The sequence below is a fragment of the Sander vitreus genome, chromosome 7, assembly GCF_031162955.1.
Source record: "Sander vitreus isolate 19-12246 chromosome 7, sanVit1, whole genome shotgun sequence".
NCBI classification, from domain to species: domain Eukaryota; kingdom Metazoa; phylum Chordata; class Actinopteri; order Perciformes; family Percidae; genus Sander; species Sander vitreus.
The window spans coordinates 28,681,874-28,702,808 of NC_135861.1; the positions used below are offsets into that span (position 1 = coordinate 28,681,874).

The 20,935-nt window shown below is 43.6% G+C and overlaps 1 protein-coding gene across 1 annotated transcript in view; it reads left to right on the forward strand.

Moving 5' to 3' along the window:
- atp9a (ATPase phospholipid transporting 9A) overlaps window positions 1-17,450 on the forward strand; it is a 49,204-nt gene extending 31,754 nt beyond the window's left edge. Inside the window, exons 22-28 of the mRNA XM_078255817.1 lie at window positions 3,093-3,157; window positions 6,475-6,630; window positions 9,047-9,111; window positions 9,347-9,455; window positions 9,563-9,620; window positions 12,445-12,648; window positions 15,599-17,450. Coding sequence (XP_078111943.1) covers window positions 3,093-3,157; window positions 6,475-6,630; window positions 9,047-9,111; window positions 9,347-9,455; window positions 9,563-9,620; window positions 12,445-12,648; window positions 15,599-15,735 — 794 coding nt within the window. The 3' untranslated portion in view covers window positions 15,736-17,450. The remainder of the gene's footprint in view (window positions 1-3,092; window positions 3,158-6,474; window positions 6,631-9,046; window positions 9,112-9,346; window positions 9,456-9,562; window positions 9,621-12,444; window positions 12,649-15,598) is intronic.
- The last annotated feature ends 3,485 nt before the right edge of the window (window positions 17,451-20,935 follow it).

Here is a 20,935-nt window from a genome sequence, read left to right on the forward strand (position 1 = left end):
TACCGGTTAGATCTGGTGGGGCTTACCTCTACGCACAGTCTTGGTTCTGGAACCATACTCCTGGATAGGGGTTGGACTCTTTTCTTCTCCGGAGTTGCCCAGGGTGTGAGGCGCCGGGCGGGTGTGGGGATACTCACAAGCCCCCGGCTGAGCGCCGCTACGTTGGAGTTTAACCCGGTGGACGAGAGGGTCGCCTCCCTACGCCTGCGGGTTGTGGGGGAAAACTCTGACTGTTGTTTGTGCATATGCACCAAACAAGAGTTCGGAGTATTCGGCCTTCTTGGAGACCTTGAGTGGAGTCCTGCATGGGGCTCCAGTCGGGGACTCCATAGTTCTGCTGGGGGACTTCAACGCGCACGTGGGTAATGATGGAGACACATGGAGGCGTGATTGGGAGGAACGGCCTCCCTGATCTAAACCAGAGTGGTTGTTTGTTGTTGGACTTCTGTGCTAGTCATGGATTGTCTATAACTTGAACACCATGTTCGAACATAGGGATGCTCATAAGTGTACTTGGTACCAGAGCACCCTAGGCCAAAAGGTCAATGATCGATTTTATAATCGTTTCATCTGATCTGAGGCCATATGTTTTGGACACTCGGGTGAAGAGAGGGGCGGAGCTGTCAACCGATCACCATCTGGTGGTGAGTTGGGTCAGGGGTGGGGGAAGACTCTGGACAGACCTGGTGAGCCCAAAGCGGGTAGTGCGGGTAAATTGGGAACGTCTGGAGGAGGCCCCTGTCCGACAGACTTTCAACTCACACCTCCGGCGGAGCTTTTCGTGCATCCCTGTGGAGGCTGGGGGGCATTGAACCCGAGTGGACAATGTTCAAAGTTTCCATTGCTGAAGCTGCGGTGAGGAGCTGTGGTCTTAGGGTCTTAGGTGCCTCAAGGGGCGGTAACCCACGAACACCGTGGTGGACACCGGTGGTCAGGGAAGCCGTCCGACTGAAGAAGAGTCTTTCCGGGATGTGTTATCCCAGACGACTCCGGAGGCAGTTGCAAGGTACCGAAGGGCCCGAAGGGCTGCAGCCTCTGCCGTGAAAGAGGCAAAGCAGCGTGTGTGGGAGAAGTTCGGAGAAGACATGGAGAAGGACTTTCGGTCGGCACCAAGGTACTTCTGGAAAACCGTTCGCCACCTCAGGAGGGGAAGCGGGGAACCATCCAAGCTGTGTACAGTAAGGATGGGACGCTGTTGACCTCAACTGAGGAGGTAATAGAGGCGGTGGAAGGAGCACTTTGAGGAACTCCTAAATCCGACTAATCGCCCTCTATGGTAGAGGCAGAGCTGGAGGATGAGGGGGATTGGCATCAATTTCCCTGGTGGAGGTTGCTGAGGTAGTTAAACAACTCCACAGTGGCAAAGCCCCAGGAATTGATGAGATCCGTCCAGAAATGCTTAAAGCTCTGGGTGTGGAGGGGTTGTCTTGGTTGACACGCCTCTTCAACATTGCGTGGAAGTCTGGGACGGTGCCTAAGGAGTGGCAGACCGGGGGTGGTGGTTCCCCTTTTTTAAAAAGGGGGACCAGAGAGTGTGTGCCAATTACAGGGTATCACACTTCTCAGCCTCCCGGTAAAGTCTACTCCAAGGTGCTGGAAAGGAGGGTTCGGTCGATGAGTCGAATCTCAGGTTGAAGAGGAACAATGCGGATTCCGTCTTGGTCGTGGAACAACGGACCAGATCTTTACTCTCGCAAGGATCCTGGAGGGAGCCTGGGAGTATGCTCAACCAGTCTACATGTGTTTTGTGGATCTGGAGAAGGCGTATGACCGGGTGCCCCGGGAGATACTGTGGGAGGTGCTGCGGGAGTACGGGGTGAGGGGTCCCTTCTCAGGGCCATCCAATCTCTGTACGACCAAAGCGAGAGCTGTGTCCGGGTTCTCGGCAGTAAGTCGGACTCGTTACAGGTGAGTTGGCCTCCGCCAGAGCTGCGCTTTGTCACCAATCCTGTTTGTAGTATTTATGGACAGGATATCGGCGTAGTCGGGGTGGAGAGGGGTTGCAGTTCGGTGGGCTGGGGATCTCATCGCTGCTTTTTGCAGATGATGTGGTCCTGATGGCATCATCGGCCTGTGACCTTCAGCACTCACTGGATCGGTTGGGATGAGGATCAGCACCACAAAATCGGAGGCCATGGTTCTCAGCAGGAAACCGATGGAGTGCCTTCTCCAGGTAGGGAATGAGTCCTTACCCCAAGTGAAGGAGTTCAAGTACCTTGGGGGTCTTGTTCGCGAGTGAGGGGACAATGGAGCGGGAGATTGGTCGGAGAATCGGCACAGCAGGTGCGGTATTACATTCAATTTATCGCACCGTTGTGACGAAAAGAGAGCTGAGCCAGAAGGCAAAGCTCTCAATCTACCGGCCAGTTTTTGTTCCTACCCTCACCTATGGTCATGAAGGCTGGGTCATGACCGAAAGAACAAGATCCAGGGTACAAGCGGCCGAAATGGGTTTCCTCAGGAGGGTAGCTGGCGTCTCCCTTAGAGATAGGGGTGAGAAGCTCAGTTATCCGTGAGGAGCTCGGAGTAGAGCCGCTGCTCCGCTGCGTCGAAAGGAGCCAGTTGAGGTGGTTCAGGGCATCTGGTAAGGATGCCCCCTGGGCGCCTCCCTAGGGAGGTGTTCCAGGCACGTGCAGCTGGGAGGAGGCCTCGGGGAGACCCAGGACTAGGTGGAGGGATTATATCTCTAACCTGGCCTGGGAACGCCTCGGGATCCCCCAGTCGGAGCTGGTTAATGTGGCCCGGGAAAGGGAAGTTTGGGGTCCCCTGCTGGAGCTGCTACCCCCGCGACCCGACCCCGGATAAGCGGATGAAGATGGATGGATGGATGGATATATTATTATTATTATTTTTTTTTTTAATCAATATCGTGTTTTTCACACCCAGCCCCTTTACCTCTCTCATTATCTGGCGAATTCCAAACTCCCAGACATTTTATTTTCCTGTCTGTCTGCAGCTTTGATCTCTTAATCGAGCCAAATTAAGGGAGTATCTTGTGAAATACATACACACAATACTCTCACTGACATAGTCTGTATTGGTGAGTCACTGATGTGAATCCTGACACCTCCGTGGCTTTTGTTTTCTCTTAGGGGATGGAGGAAACGATGTCAGCATGATCCAGGAAGCCGACTGTGGCGTGGGAGTGGAGGGAAAAGTAAGACTCTCTCCTTCTCATCGCCTCTCACATTGACGTGCCGCTCTCACAGATTTTTACTTTGCGTTTCCTGTCAAGATCTCTCTCACATTCAGCGACATGCACGACAGATGATTCCTCTTTTATGAGGATCCATTGTCTGAGTGGAGGAAACAAAGATGACAGGATGCTTTTGTGCTTAAGTAAAAGTAAGAGTTGCTGGTCAGCCCATCTCTTCTTCTCATGGTTCTGTCTGTAAATTCTCCGCCCAGATGGCTAGTTTGCTCAGACATGGACCCCATACATGTGTCAGCAATGGTTTTTGGAGTAAATTTGAATTGAATTTTTGTTCGCCTTTTTTGGGAAATTCACTTATTCCCTTTCTTGCTAAGAGTTAGTTATTGGTCGAAGATAGCAGCCAGTTATCGTAGCTTAGCATAACGATCGCTTGGGTCTATGCAAGGGTAACACAGTGTGCCTACCAGCACCCTACAATCTCAATGTTATAACTTTGTGTAATTCTGTACAAAAACGCTGAAGTGTAAAAACAGTTTCAGAATCAGAATACTTTATTGATCCCCTCAGGGAAAGTGTTCACTTGCAGTTGCTCGCAGTCAGATTAAAGTTAAAAATAAGAGTAAGAAAAGAACGAGTCAATAAGTCTTTAAAAGTAACATAGCCACAGTGCAAGACATTTGAAAAAGTTAAGGAGAAGTAAAGTGAGATTAGGTTAAAAAGATGATGTTGCTAAAATATTGGATTGTACAAATGCTATAGTAGTGCAGTGTCAACATAAATAAAGTACAGTGTGATCATAAGTAGCAGCAGTGAATAAATAACAGATATTGCACATGTAACTGATACATTATTGCACCGAGTAATTATTGTACAGTACATAATTGTCCAAGAATTTTGAGATGTGGAGATACGTGCTGTGAGTCCGGTTTTGACACTCTAATTTAGTGGTTCTAAACCTGTGGGTCGGGACCCCCAAGGGGGTCGCAGTGATCATTTCTTGGGGTCGCCAGATGGTTGTGTATTTTAGACTGTGGAATGGGTTTTACTAGGGCTGGGCAGTATATCGATATCGTGATATGAGACTAGATATCGTCTTAGATTTTGGATATCGTAATATCGTGATATAACATAAGTTACTGGTTTTAAAGGCTGCATTACAGTAAAGTGATGTACTTTTCTGAACTTACCAGACTGTTCTAGATGTTCTATTATTTGCCTTTTTCCCACTTAGACATTATGTCCACATTACTGATGATTATTTATCTAAAATTGGGATAAAAGTGTGAAGATATTTTGTTAAAGCACCAATTGTCAACCCTAAAATATCGCCGCAATATCGATATTGAGGTATTTGGTCAAGAATACCGTGATATCTGATTTTCTCCCTATCGCCCAGCCCTAGTTTTTACATTAATGTGACGTTTGGTAGTTTGGAAGTTTCATGTGTTATATTCACAGCTTCATGTGTAAATCAGAAGGTCCTGGAACACAGTAAGGGGTCTGAAGGCGGGTGACGGGGAGAGAAAAAGTCACAAACACATAAAAAATCCACAGAGCCTGGAGCACATTGGACAAGGCTAGGTGATAGCTGCTAAAAGTAAAATGTCATTAAAGCAAAACATTATTTGTTTACTTGTATTAATCAGAGCATTCACACAAATCACTCAAAATCAGCAGGGGGAGGCGCTTGGAAACAGCAGCTTTTTCTCTCGTCATCGAGGAGGGGGGGTCGCGAACACCAACCATATTATTCTGGGGGGGTCACGACTCAAAAAGGTTGAAAACCACTGCTCTAAGTTGTATAGTTTGATGGCCACAGGCAGGAACAACCTAGCCTGGTCCTACCAGACTCTGGTACATTTCATTTGTACAGAGAGTCTGGCCACTCTCCATTGACAAGTGTTAACTTCCTTCAAGGCGGGTACTCTGTTGAAGTTTAAAACTATTGGATCTGCCCAGAGCCACTCTGGATCTGCCATAACCAATCGCTAACGTTTGGCCGTGACGTCGGCTTAGCATCGCTAGCGTTCGCCTAATCTAACTCCTTCACCACTGACGGAGCGAGCTGGAAAATCAAACTTTTCCCGAACCCCGTGGGGAGGAGGGCCACAACATCATGGCCACCAACAGAGATTGTTCTCTCTCTCGGGCTTTAACTTGTAGATATTCCGCAGCGTTGCCACAACTGCCCGAAATGGCTTCACTCGCATCTTTCTCCGCCGCCATTACAGAACTCGCCGAAGGTTACCGAACCTCAACATCATCATTCTCAGCCACTCCCTCTTTTCGCTGATTGGACCGGTAAAAATTTGACCGGCGAAAACCCAAGAATATACCGCAAACCCAGACGGAGTACTGTAGGAAAATGAAAATTGAGCGGAAGTATGTAGGAGGGCGGAGCAAGGCTAGGAAAAACCTTCTGTGGTGCATCGTGGGTGTCTGAGTCTCTCACTGAAGGTGCTCCTCAGACTGACCAGTGTGTTTTGGAGTGGGTGGGAGGAGTTGTCCAGGATGGAATGTATTTTGGACAGCATCCTCCTTAAGGAGTCCAGCTCCTCCCCAACAACAACACTGGCCTTGCCAATCAGTTTGTCGAGTACATTTTTGGTTTTACCAGGGGTTTTTGTGCAGAACTACGTATACACTACAGAGTTTTGTAAGTTTATATGACAGTAAACTGAATTTCTTTGGGTTTTTGATTGTTGGACAAAACAAGCAGTTTGAATATATCGACTTGGGCTATTCAACTAATAGCGGAATATAACTAGAGACCATCTTGCGATGGTATCACATAAGCCGCGACACCAAATAGAGCCAGGGGCGTAAAGTCGCCCCCCCCCTTCCCTACCTTCTACTTCTGGCGCTCTTGCTCAGACCACACCTATCTTCTAAATCAGCCTTCATTTTGATCTCAACTACACACCTGTAAGGCTTCTTGCACAGTTGTGACGCTATCGTGGTGACAAAAGCTGGCCACAGACCGTTAAATACCAAGCAAAGTATTTATAACCGCCTCTGTGGTAGTCGCCGCTACAGTATGTTGACGACCATATTCTGCCATGATGGCACACACACACTCACAAGGTGACAACAACAACAGCAGAATTTCAAATGGCATATTCAAAGTTTTTGTATTTTCATGAGTGCCATGTCTGCATGGAGTATTTGTCCACCATCTGTCTGATTTTTGTGTTTCCATATAACCAAGCTGTTTATCTGTCATTGTGTGGTCATAATAAGAACCCAAAAGCCTACTTTCAGGTCAGCCCAGACATGTCGTAGCTCGTCTTCACTGCCCTGTTTGCTGTGTGTTTTGACAGGAAGGAAAGCAGGCCTCGCTGGCCGCTGACTTCTCCGTGACTCAGTTCAAACATTTAGGTCGTCTCCTCATGGTCCACGGGCGGAACAGCTACAAAAGGTCTGCAGCCCTCAGCCAGTTCGTCATCCACAGGAGCCTGTGCATCAGCACCATGCAGGTAGAGTGCAACTGAAACATGGTATTTAGGTTTAGGTTCATCATTCAATTTAATTCAAATGTATTTCTAGTGTCAAATCACAACAGGAGTTATCTCAGGATACTGTACTTTACAGATATAGAGTAGGTCTAGACCACACTCTTTACAAAGACCCAACCATTTCCCCCAATTTCCCCCCAAGAGCAAGCATTTGGGGCGACAGTGGCGAGGAAAAACGTCCTTTTTACAGGCAGAAACCTCGGAATAGAATTAGATAATACATCACATACGAAGTGTATCTGAGCATCACAAAAATCATGTTTACCCATGATTTTTTTTTTTATCATTTTAAAATGGAAATATCATTAAACGATAACTAAAAACTGAGTCTGCAACGGTCATTTACATAAAAGTATACAAATAGCAATAAGAAAATAATTCTAATTTTGCAGGTCCGTTTTTAAATTGATGTAGAGTAAACAAAACGGTTGTTCTATTCACTGAATAGGATGCATTACTATAAATCTAGATAATATAGTCCAGTGTCTGAATTAACAGTAAATCCTCCATTCATATGAGCACAAAATGAGGATTGAGATTTGATTTCATTCAATCACCAATTCACTTTTTCTGTTCTGTATAAACTATGTTTGTTTCTAAGATATCAAACCTTAGATGCTTCAATCACTTGTAGTTTGAATCTAAACTACTCTAACAGACACTCAATGCAGTGTAACATTTTTTCCCCTTTCCCACTACTTAGCGATGCTGCTCACCTGGGAAATAATCTTAAAATGACGTGAAATGCTTGCAAACCATAGACTGTATCATATTAATGGACAAAGCATCCGGTTCAGCGAAGTGCTGCAAATGCGGAAGTGCCTTAAACCTGCATTCTATCTGAATTCCAGCAGGGGGCGACACGTGCGGTTGCAAAAGGAGTTCTGTTTCTGTAGAAGTCTATGAGAAAGTGACCCACTTCTCACTTGATTTATTACCTCAGTAAACATTTTCATAATGAGTTTATGGTCTCAATCGCTAGTTTGAAGTCTTCTGCAACACAGAATGATGTTCATTTTTTGAATTATGGTCTCGTTGATTTTAAAATCGACGATAAAGCGGTGGGGTGTGGCTATGATGTGATTGACTATTCACGGCCTGTCTTATATGTAATATAACTATGGGACAAAGATATATTTAAAACGTAGCGAAGCTAAATCTTACCTCGAATTATGTAGGCTAGCTTTCAGCAGCAGTTGCATCCAGATTGCCAATGAAAGTGTGTAACGTAACGTAGAGTGTAAGCAGCGTTGCCAACTCTCAGCTAACGTCACAGTCAGATACCGCCCAACAGTCTATGGCTCCTCCCTCACGTCTAAAATCGTCACATCCGCAACCAAGATGGCTGCGCCAGTAACGGCAAACTCCACGACTCATAGCAGATCTCCACAAACCAATGGGTGATGTCACACATGCTCTGTCCATTAATATTTACAGTCTATGTTGTAAACACATTGATGTCAGTGATGTTGCATTGATTTAGTGAGCTGTACAGTACATTTAGTTAACAGTGTGCTAATATGAGATGGCTGTATACTGAAGACTGAGCATGTGACTTAATGTTTTGCTCCTTGTATGTAAAGTCAGCATGTTATGTTTAACTCTGACTATGGCTAAGTACCTCATACAACCCCACTTCAAAAGAATCTGAACTATCCCTTTAAAGTTCAGGCAGGGAGATATGGGTGTTGTTTATCCACAACACCTAACATCTAAATGTGAATGATTGGGTTTGGAGGCAGTGAGAAGGTTCAGGGGTGGTCATGGAAGGGCGGGGTGCACGTTGACTCAGAGGAGTCGGCTTGTGGTGCCCTTCTGAGCTGGCCCCCACACACACACCCGACATTGTCCCCAGTCCAGTTCCCATGTCCCAGTCCAACCTCAGCCCCCGCCATGCAGGGACATCCCATGACTCACTTCATCATGGACTTTGGGGTTTTAGGGAGGCCGTCCTCCACATGTCTCGCATTAACACCAACCACAGCCGCAGCTGTGACCTGTCTGGTTTGGGCCCGCCAGGATGGCAGGCGGACTAGTTGACAGGTTAATATGGGTAACATCCATACGTTCAAGACACGTGCTAGAATTAGTCAGTGAGGTTTCATTTTCTTCGGCAGTAGCACTGCAATAGAATTATTATTGAGATGTTGCATTTTATGTGTGGGATTAAGCCCATTGATTAGTCAAAATATGGTTACGCTGTGATTTGTGTGGCCAGATTCATGCTGTCTCCTTCATTTCCTGTCATTTCTCTGATGTAAATTGACTTTTGAAAGTGATGCTCCTGTTATGCCATTTGAGCATTGAGAAGATTTCATTTGAAGATGAAAAGAAGACTGACTGACTTTGTCTTTTCTTCGTTTTTGTGTTTCCCTAGGCGGTCTTTTCCTCTGTTTTCTACTTTGCTTCAGTCCCACTCTACCAAGGATTCCTAATTATTGGGTGAGATACACACTTTGTATGGCTATGACTTATCAAGTGAGCATTTGGCTGCCTTGTCTCCCTGGCATTTCCTCTGTGTTAAAGCTCTGTTGAAATGTGAGAAGGGGAAAATGTGAAAGTCTTGACCGGACTGATGCAATTCACTGCTGAGTCTAACCATGAAATATGCCATTTTATCTAGATATAATAATATAATATTCCTCACACTGAGGGCACATGCATTTGTCTGTTTCAGCTACTCCACTATTTACACCATGTTCCCTGTCTTCTCCCTGGTGTTGGACAAAGATGTTAAGTCAGAGGTTGCCATGTTATACCCAGAATTATACAAAGACCTCTTGAAGGTATTTCATGAACGATAACACACTAACTGCCACAGTGCAGCCACATATAACACACAGAAACATAAATGGAAAATGGTAAATATAATGTGTTGTCTTTCTTTCCACAGGGCCGACCGCTATCTTTCAAGACATTTCTAATATGGGTCCTAATAAGTATCTATCAAGGTGAGGAAGAGTTTTCACAAACTGCTGATAATCACAGTCAATAACTGCAGCCGTTGGAGAGAGATACACTCGTAACCAAAATAAATCACAGTACACGGTGTTGCGCACACAGTGCTAACATACTGAATCATAGAGGCATCCCTTAACTGTACAGTACATATATACATGTCAGCAGTCATGATATTGGAGCATTCAAACAGTATTTCAGACCACCTGGCGGTCAAGGCATCGGATCAGGCACCAGTGTAAAGATTGGACAGACAGACAAATCAAACCCTGACAAACAAGGAAGGTATCTTACTCTGCTTCGTGACACTGACACATAGGGCTGGGTACCGAACATCTGTACTCTTTAGGCACTGACCGAATTGCCTTCAAAGTATTGAAGAATGCCTTGACATTCAATACCATATTTTAATACCTAAGGACTAAATCTCATCAGCGTCAGTGAGCCAATAAGCATGCAGAATGCTTCTACCAAGGTCTAATCATGCTGGTGATTGGCTGTCTAGCGTTACACGTTGAGGAGGCATGCAGGAAAAACTCTACGTTAATCACAGAAACGAGGCTCACAGGTATTGTATTTTTTTTAAGATTATTCTTTTGGGCATTTTAGGCCTTTACTTCCACAGGACAGATGAAGACATGAAAGGGGAGAGAGAAGGGGAATGACACGCAGCAAAGGGCCGCAGGTCAGAGTCGAACCTGCGGCCGCTGCGTCGAGGAGTAAAGCTCTATGTATGTGCGCCTGCTCTACCAACTGAGCTAACCCGGCGACACAGGTGTTGTATTTTGAGAGGCTTGACTACAGTGTGCTTCACATAGTTGTAAAGGAGCGTAATGCAAAATGTAATTTCTTTTTCTTAAAATTAATTTTATAAAGTGAAAAAATGATCGTTTCAGAAACTGGTATCGAATTCCAGGTACCGGTACCGAAACGATACCCAGCTCCAAGTGACACATTACTCTTTAACAGCCCACACACGTTCTTCTTAATTTCTAGAGGAGTTTATGTAAGTGTGGGTTACGTCACTTTCCAACATGGGCCATTTGCAGTGAAAAAGTGGCGGCACGGTGGTACAGTGTGAGTCTTCTCACAGTAAGAAGGTACTGTGTCCGATCCCTGGGTTTCTGTGTGGGGTTTGCATGTTCTCCTCGGGTTCGTGGATAGTGTATAGGAAGGGTTAAATGCAGAGGAAACACTTTGTTTCACTGTATGTGAGTGCTGGGCAAAGACAATAAATGAATCATATCTTATCTAGAGGCATACTAAGCCATGTTCCAAAACCCTTTGTCTATTCTTGTAAAAACATAAATGTTGAATTGAATTGGCTGGTGTTTAGATACTGTATATTTTTATGTAATGGGGCCTGGTTTCCAAAACGACTGCTCTGTACCTTGGTATCGCCTATTTGTTCAAGGAGATTAAATACTTTCAGATACAAGACTTCTTCCATGCAACCCATTCAGTTAAAGGTAGTCAATAACTGAATACATCAGTAAATATGTTTGCAAGTTATTGAAATGGAGGTAAACATTTTTTTTACGATTTTTGTACTTTACCGCCAATCATGATAAAATAAATTGAAACTTCATTCGTTTTAATCCTCTGTGTTTTTCAGCGCCTTTTTGTAATTTTTTTGTCTGGGCACTAGAACCGGTTCAAACTTGGAATCGTTTCAAAAATTACAAAATTTACGGAATTGTGTCTTTATTGGAATCATTTCGAATCTGATCATCGGTTCCAAATTTAACACGCGCAAGTTTTGGTTTCCGTAGCGGCTGCCGTTCTTCCAGGCGCTTGTTGTGTTGCACAGGAAGCGGCGCTCTAAAGTGTGGCTTTATTTTACGATGAAAAAGCCCGGTAACTGTAAAAACTGTCCATCACTATTGAACAAAATAAAATTGTCCTCTTATCTGTGAAATAAGCATGTGACCCGTTTCAACTCAAAGAATCGAGAATAGATAAGAACCGGAATCGAAAGGAAGAATCGGATTTGGAATCAGAATTGTTCAAATCGAAACGATGCCCAACCCTACTTGGCACAAAATTCATTATTTATCTATTCCCTATTTCCCCCCATGCAACATTTCCCATTTCCTCATGCTCATATGATAATAGGATAGCCTATGTCCAGGGATTGGTCCGGGGCATTTGGGTCTGTTTCACAACAGTTAAAAACATTTGTAGCTAAACACACTGAGCACCAGCCTTTTCAGCTAGCTACTTAGCTGCAGCTAACTTTCATCAAACTACACAGCTAGTGGATGTGATGTTAATCATCCAGACCTTGTACTACAATATAAACTCTAGCAGCAGCTTAAGCTTTTTTGCTGGGAAAATAACACAACAACAAACGAAGCTGATGAACGTTAGCTGCAGCTAAGTAGCTAGTTGAAAAGCTGGTGCTCACTGCTCAGTGTGTTTAGCAGCTTGTTTTTCAGGTACACACCCCGGACCAATCTCTGCTCTGGACACGCCCATGCCATTATCATATAGCATGAGGACCATGGGAAATGTTGCTCGAGGAAAAAAAGGAGCTAAAATATGGAAAAATATTAAGTTTGAATTCATGTCATTAACTGATTGGAGGAAACGTTTAAAAGTTTCTTATATTTTTGACTCTTATGGTGACCGTTTCCTGCCTTTCGTCGTTTTATTCCTCCATAATTCTGATCCTGCAGGATAGCATTTTCAATCACTTTTGGCGCTCACTCTTTTTCAGACCAAACGTTGTTCATGGATTACATGCTTAAATGTTGCCTTCAATTATTGTGAAGCGTTGGTCTCGTTCTCAGATTGTGCCCTTTTTTAACTCCACAGGGAGCATCATCATGTACGGGGCGTTGCTGCTCTTCGAGTCCGAGTTCGTCCATATCGTTGCCATTTCCTTCACCTCTCTGATCCTGACAGAGCTGCTGATGGTGGCCCTCACCATCCAGACGTGGCACTGGCTCATGATAGTGGGCGAGCTCCTGAGCCTGGCCTGCTACGTCGCCTCGCTCGTCTTCCTGCACGAGTTCATTGGTGAGCGAGCACAAACACACGCACATAAACTCATCTTTCACCCACACAGAAGGTGACTCTGAGCCTGTAGCAGTGCTATTTCATTGAGACAAGAAAACAAACGCAGTCTGCATTCATTTCACTGCAGCCTGATTGATGTTATTGTGCTTTTGCCGACCTTGAAATAGTGCGTCAGCAGTGCTGTGGACCTGCTTATTCATATTATGCCTCTGGGGTGCAATTAGCTGCGGTATGCTGGATATGAGGAAGGCTAAAGGTGAGTGCATTTGCAAAGTGTGGACGCAGCTCATGCATGCCGTAGTATCAAAGGGGAAATGCCAACAGTCCTGTTAGTTTCCTGTGGACTGATAAGCTTCATGTGTTTGTCTCCGTAAAGGGTGTGTGTGGTAGAAACAGTGGCCACAAAATGAATACTCACCCTAGTGTTTGATAGAAAGACTCATGGCCATTAGAAGACTGAAACATAGGGCATACTCACACTTGGCCCAGTTGCCTTCAACCGTGCCCGAGCATGATTGTCCCCCCGCCTCCCCGCTGGCCTGCACTCCCACTGCAATAAAACATTCAGGGCCAGAGCACGCTCACGTCATTACATAGCGGGACTCGCCGACTACAATGCCCGTTCATCTGTAAAGTAAGAACCAGACCCGGGCACGTTTTAAGCGTTCACACTGATGCATACCGTTCCCGAGACCAACCGAACTGTGCCCTGGCCCACGGTATTGGGCATGGTATGGAGTGATCACACTAGTCAAACAAATCAGACTTTGGGGTCAAACGTGCTCGGGCACGGTTTAACTGGGCCTAAGTGTGAGTACGCCAATAAACAACTTTCATAGAAGATGGTTGGTGCTTGTATTGCTCTATTACAGCCTGCATGTTACAGACAGGCTATTGGACAAACAAAAATAAGCCAGTTTTAGTTGTGCCATATTAAGACTTCTGACATATACAATACCCTGACCAAGAGCTTTTCAAGCCTTTATTTTCAGCTTTATGTGGGGTGTGGAGTTGTATTTTCAGCCTACAACCTCGACCACTGAGGATCATGACTGGCATGTGGTCGAGTGTACCCTTTTTTTGGACACTTTTCCTCCCTCTTGACGTCGGACTGGAATAGATTTTGAAGTCTATTCTTCTGTTGCATGTGCAGATCACACAGTTAATTGGACATTTAACAACGTTTTTGTTTATTTGTCATCGTTTGTTTGAAACTGTGGGCTTTTCCCAATTCCCAAATTTGTACCTCCTCGACTCAACTCGGGGCTCTTCCTCAACTCCTCAGGTCAGATCTCCTGTGGGCGGGACTAAGACACGAGGAGGAGAGGACTCGGGGATGCACAAACTGGGGAATGGGAAAGGCCCTGTAAAGGTTTATTTTTCTGAGAGAGGTGTATGCCAATGTTCTAAAAACGACGAAAAGTTAGTTATTGCAGTTTGGACGATCAACAGTTGGAGCTCTGACACAGCAATTCGTGTGTCAACATTCTTACTCCTTTTCTGAGTCATAACTCAGTAAAATCTGAACACACAGACACATATTTTTACTTTCCAATGTCTGTATAAACATCCATAAATCTGCTTCATAGAAAAAAAGACTCATTATAGCCCCAGAACCTTGCTGAGGAGAATCATGGTTTTTTTCAGTATCAAAGTGATCCAGTAGACACCATTGGTACACTGCAAACAGGAACTGCTAATAACTACTTTGGCATACTTTCAATGGTGCCACAAAAAAAACCGTACAGCTAATTCAACTCAGTCTCAGTAGTCTATATCGACGATGTTTAATTTCCGGGATTGTTTGGATGTAAATCCAGACAGCTAGCTAGACTATCTGCCCAATCGGAGTTTTTTCCGTTACGACTAAAACAACTTTTGAACGTACACATGTTCCACCAAAACAAGTTCCTTCCCGATGGCTATTTTGCAGCGGCACAGAGGCTCCATCCGGCGCTTAGCACCGGCCAAGACGATTGTAATTGGTTTAAAAGAAATGCCAATCAACCAGAGCACGTTTCTCTCCCATCCCGGAATGATGTGTGGACTAGCCAGACCTTCCTCCGCAGCGCTGTGGAAGAAAGGTCTGGCAATACAAGACCTCTCCATGGCAACATTATACTTCCTGTTACAGCCAAGGAACCTATCTTTTAAAGGTTCCTTGTTTACAGCCCCCAAAAGCGACAGGTTGGGCAGTTGTCTCTATATTGTTTGAGGGGTGTCCACAGTGTCATAACAAACCTTTACATGACTTGTTATATTTAACAAGATATTGCAGTCCCTCCAGAAAAACGCGATTATGTGATCATACAATTCAATGCATAATCAGCCAAAGTCCGCATATATATTTATGCGAGGGCCGCATTTTTTCAAATACGCCACACCTTCGCTGCATAAATTGCCAATTTCCGCGCAAAATATGCGGGACTTGCATGATTTCATAATCCCCGCATTTTTGTTGCAAAAAAAGTCCCATATATCTTAGCAGAAAGTTGAAAAATGTTGCGTTTACTTCACACAAGAGCAGCCATTTTCCCCTGTTGCCATGGGAACGTTATGAAGTGACGTAATTACGCAACGTGAACATCATCGCAAAGCTGCAAACCCCGCGATGAAGCCACGGTGAAACCGCGGTTTTTGCAAGTTCCCGCAATTTCGTCGCATAAAATTGCATAAATATCCCGCATTATTCCATCGCATTTTTTTTTAAGAAAACGTGCCGCATAATCAAGGAGTTTTGCCCGCAACAATCACAAAAAACAACTCCGCATTTTTCTGGAAGGACTGCTATTGAGTTGCGCTACAGATACATGATAAAACTAAAACACGAGAATTGTCCCAAAAAAAACCCCAGGCCTTTTTCCACTAAGAACTGTTAAGTGATGCTAGGTGATGTATATGTCTGTATCCTACAACCCCATTCTGATCTTTGCCTCTTCGTCCACGCCAGACGTATACTTCATCACCACGGTATCGTTCCTGTGGAAGGTGACTGTCATCACGCTGGTGAGCTGTCTGCCTCTTTACATCCTCAAGTACCTCCGCAGACGCTTCTCCCCGCCCAGCTACTCCAAGCTGACCACTTAAAAGACTGAGAAGGAGACTGTTGGGGAAACAGAAAGGCGCCCCTGTCTTCATCCAGCAGAGCCTGCGCTTCGACCAGAGGAGTCAAACATGGATTCATCCCCTTTAATTTGTTCTGAAAAGTAACGCGCGGAAATGCGAAAGACGGACAACTTTGTCAGGGACAGGTTGCTTTACTGAGAAGAGAGAGTTTGTGTTTAAAAGCAGCGTTGCTTGCTACTCGTGTTTTGATGCAAAGACTAACTGATGATTTCTCTATGCGGAGAAACACCTGCAGTGAATTGTAGGTTGGTAGTTAGTTAAACCGAGCATAAAAAAAAGCGTCCTGAACAGAAATGTAAATATGTCATGTATAAACACGCTGCTATTTAGCCTAGTATGTGATCAATTAAGGAACAGAATCAGTTCAGTAAATTATGCAGATCCGGTTTGTTTTATAATGTCAAAAAAAAAAAAATATATCAAAAAATCATATCAAGGGCAGTAACTGGAAAAGTTGGATGTCTCTCACTCGGCTCTGTGGATGTGTCATTTGGGCTGGAAATACATGTTCTCCAGTTTCCAGTTCCATCTGAAATTAGTCAAAGCGTTAACATTGTTAGACACTGAAATAGCCGTAGCATTCTCACTCAGGACTTGATTCACACTCTCCTCAAACCGATTTTGAAAATTGGAGTTTAAGAATTACAGTATAGGGCAAAAAAAAGACAACAACAAAAAAAAAGTCTACTGGCTAGAGTAGACTTTGCATAAAACACACGTCTGCAAGTTTGTGTATTTGTTTGTGCGTCACGGCAATGGTCCAGCCCGACGCGGCGGAGGTGGTGTGGTGGTTTATTTTAGCATGACCCCGTGGTGTCTGGTATTAAATCCGTCTTTGTTTTCTTGGTACGGACGTCGAGGTTGTTAGTGTTTGTGGAGCGCGGTCGAAACAGCCACAAAAGGACCGTTGGTTTATTTGGAGCCGAAACCTTCCGCCGGGGCTCCCGGCAGCCCCTCATGTGGCTGCTCGGCAGGCCAGCACCAGACCACGCTTTTCATCCAGCATTGCATGATGACTCACTGTAACAGTGACCTAAAGCCATAAGTGAAAATACCCCTGCGACCCGAGTTCAGCTGCCCCCCTTTCATGTGGTCTAATCCAAGAAAAAAGGGATCAAATCTCCCCTTCAGTGAAAATCCAACGCGAACATTGTCGATAAGCAGCACTGCACATTGAGAGAAAGAACAGATATGATACCACAGCTCATATTTCAATTCACTGGTGGAGATACTGTAAATAATCACCAACTAACAGAATAACATGGCTACACTCTTTCTCTCACTTATTTCAAATGACTTTGAAAAAGGATTTCAATTTAGTTGTAAAACTTGAATTAACTTTTCTTATATGACTTGATTCATCTTAATGTGTCAAACCAGGTGTCCTAAGTAATAATTTCTCTCATATGTTCAACTCCATTGTTAATCCCTACTGAATTCAGTACGCTGTTTGCACAGAATTTTGTTTTGTACAACCGATCAAGTCTATTTTTTATGTCGTAATAGAATCGCAAAACATTAGGCTAAAATGATTTAGTTGCTTGTTTTTTTATTATTATTATTTATTAACATGTGTTATTTTATGGTGTTGATTGCACTGAAATGAGCAAAACAAAAAGGGAGAATTGTGTTGATGTCAGTGTTGTGATGATGATTAATAAATCTCATGTTTTCTATTCTTGTGCCATTTTTCATTTTCCATACATAACATTTTAACAGGGTTTCATATCCAAACAGCTCAAAGCCTGAGACTGTGGGCCTCCCCTCAGACAACGCTTGGAAAAAGGCACTTTTTAAAAATATTTTTCAACAAATCACCACCAAAATGTGTTATTCTGTCTCAATACTTTCCGATTTTCCATACCCTGTCTGTAGCGACCGGCGCCAAGCCCATTCATTGAAGAGGAAACTCTTTAAGAGCAGGTTAAACACATATACTTTTATTTATTAAAAGCATTACTCAAACAGGAGCAAATAGTACATTTGTTGTGGACTTTTTTCACCTGCGGAGTTATCCACATTTGGTGCTCTAGGGAGTGTTTGGGCCAGCAGGACGGTGTACGTTGGCTTAAGTAAGTAAAGTACAGTGTGTGTAAAGAAGGAACATGTCACGCAGTGCAACAGAGGGGCTCATTGTGTTTGAGTTTGTGGGGGGAAAAAAATCTGTTTTAGGACAGAGGAATAAGATGTATCAGGCTTTGGATATGAATGCAATACTTTTTTCAATACGTTGTTGGTTTGGGCCTTTTCATGGGATTCATTTATATAACCATGTCATTTGTATTATGGGATTTTTGAGGATTTTGACATAATTTGGTGAAACGACCACAAAATGTAATAATGGAACTTAATGTGACTTAATAACTTTTTAATGAATTATAAAAGTGGAACCAGTTGAGCTTATTGTGGCCTAACATGGCTTTGTGGCCTCAAACTAAATCCCAATGAAATGAAAAGGTGCCCAAGTAATGTGGGCGTAGTACTGCTGCCATAAGAATAGTTCTCTTTTTCCAGAACATTCCCCATACATGGAAATTGAAATGAATTGGAATGAAACTATCATCTACGTTGGTATGCAAAAGCAATTCTAGTTATTATGGTTGTGTTCGGCTTCAGTGCAGTTTGTGATGATGAGGTGTGAGTTACGCAGAACATAGTGTGCAGGCAGATGGAGGATCCTGGGTGTTTGGCACTCTCTCACCAGAGGAGGGAGTCCCTGAAGCCTGGACATGCTGTTGGGTTTTCACTCTCCACTCTCGGTCACATCCTAAATGTCTCAGGTAATCCACAATCTCAAACTTTGACATTAAACATAATCAGGAATTTAAAAAAAATCAGAGTAACACAAAATAGTATGTGACTTCATTAGAAAGGAAATAACTGGTTATTAAATCACTAAAAGTTATAACTCCACTCTTTGCAGTCAATGTCCATGCTTAATTTGAGTTTTTCTTTTGAAGGAACTTTGTTAATTATCCACGGAGGTTACAAGTTCTAAAAGTGTCCAAGTGTACATGGCGTTTCACCCCAGAGATGGTTTTAGTTGGACTAAAATCTCAGTCGTAAAATATTTTCCTTTTTTCAACATGCAGCCAAGCACCTCAGTACTGCATGTTCAGATTAAAGCTACAGCGCATGTCCAACTTCTTTTCTTGTTCCATTGCCTAAATGCGTAAGTTATACCATTAAAAGAAACCATTTAACTTAATCAGGCCTATGAAAACTGAAATTCCACTCCAGAGTCAACATAGCTGCCTGCACAGTCAAAGTAAGTTTTCAAATTGACTTTGCATTTCACAAGGTTGGGATTTTCAGCCCAAAAAAGAAGTAGCTTACAGCTGTTGCGTAACATATATCCAGGCTAATTATCACAAGGTCGGTGCATTTTATCTTTGGCACTTCAAGACAGGAATTTGTTTCCAGCTTGGAAACATCTTACACGCTGCTGCCAGTGGAACAGTGCAAGAGCGAGAGAGGCAGAGACTAGCATGAATGCTACAGAGTATACCACAAACTGTCCCAGGGTCCTCACTCCAGCACTTAATACTCATGATAGCGTGGAACCATGTGGTGGAAGAAGTATTCAGATCCTTTACTTAGGTAAAAGTACTAATACCACACTGTAAAAAAGAATTTGTTACAAGTAAAAGTCCTGCATTGAAAGTGTTACTTAAGTAAAAGTATGTAAGTATCATCAGGGAAATGTACCTAAAGTATTAAAAGTAAAAGTACTCGATGCAGAAAAATCCTCCCATTTAGAAACTGGAAACGATCCAAACGGTTGTGTGTTTAATGGTCTCATCATTTCAGCTGGACTTGGGTACTTTAAATTATAATAAAACATTGTATTTTATAAACTACATGTGTTTTGTGTGCAAAAATCTTAATGTGTAAAGTAACTAAAGCTGTCAGATTCATGTAGAGGAGTAAAATGTACAATATTTCTCTCTGAAATGTAGCGGAGTAGGACGAGAAAGTGGCACGAAAAGAAAAATCTCAAGTAAAGTACAAGTACATCAACATTCGTACTTAAGTACAGTACTTCAATGAATGTACTTAGTTACATTCCACCACTGCATGGAACCACGTGGGATCCATATCCAACCTTTAGGCTAAAGTGGCCACACCAACGGCGGCGCTGGACCGTTTCCTGAAGAGAACGCTGAACTCCTGCTGCACAGTTTGGGCCCGAAGTCAGCTGAGCTTCCCGTGTCACATGTGATTGGATAAAAGGCCTAATGAACTAACTCACAATAAGTGTAATTTGCATAATGCTCCTAGGATTATATGCCACATTACAACTTGTGTGCTTAGATGCAGTGAGCTGTTTTGGAATAACAGAAACCCCACAATGGATTACATCAAATATTGAACATCTTGCAGATGAAGTGTTTACTACACCCTGTTATGGCTCTGTGTAAACATTGGATTTTTGGCAATGACAGGCCCATCACAGAACCATTGCAAAGCATGAACACACACCCTCCTCTGGCACTATTTATAGCTGTGTGGGCCCGGAATGCTTTGATTAGTCTTAGCACCCATGACTGTTAAAGAAGGGCTGCAGATGTGTTTCCCTGCCTCTCCCTGTGATCGCTAATGACACTGAACAAAACCGCCCAAATCCCTTTCAGACAGACTGGATTAAAAACATTTTTAAATGGTGCAACAAGTGATTAATTGCGATCATTGAGGCTGACATACAGTCAGTTGTCATGAATGAAGTGGCAATGGAAAGAGATTGAGCTTTTCTTTCAGCTGAATACGTTTGTTCCACTTTGTTTTGACTTCCTACGATTGACTTTTGTGCATTCATATTGTGCTGATAATAGATACAGAGAGTATCAGTTGAAATTATGAAATACTGTAGGACGGATTTGGAAACCTGGTCCCCCACTTTTTCCACTGGAATTATTTCTACAAACATTCAAGTATCGATCAGAATCCTGTTACCTAACAAGGCGGTTTTGTGGATGTATGCAGTTTCCATGTTGATGGAACATATTAGTTCATTCATACAATTCAGAGAAGGAAGGAAAATGTTTTCCAGGGATCTCAAGTTGTGGCAGGAAGGAAAAACCATTCCTTATTGCACAATGACATGCCAGCACTGCCCCGACTGAAAACCTGTCAGCAGCGCTCTCTTCAGCTACAGTGCTTC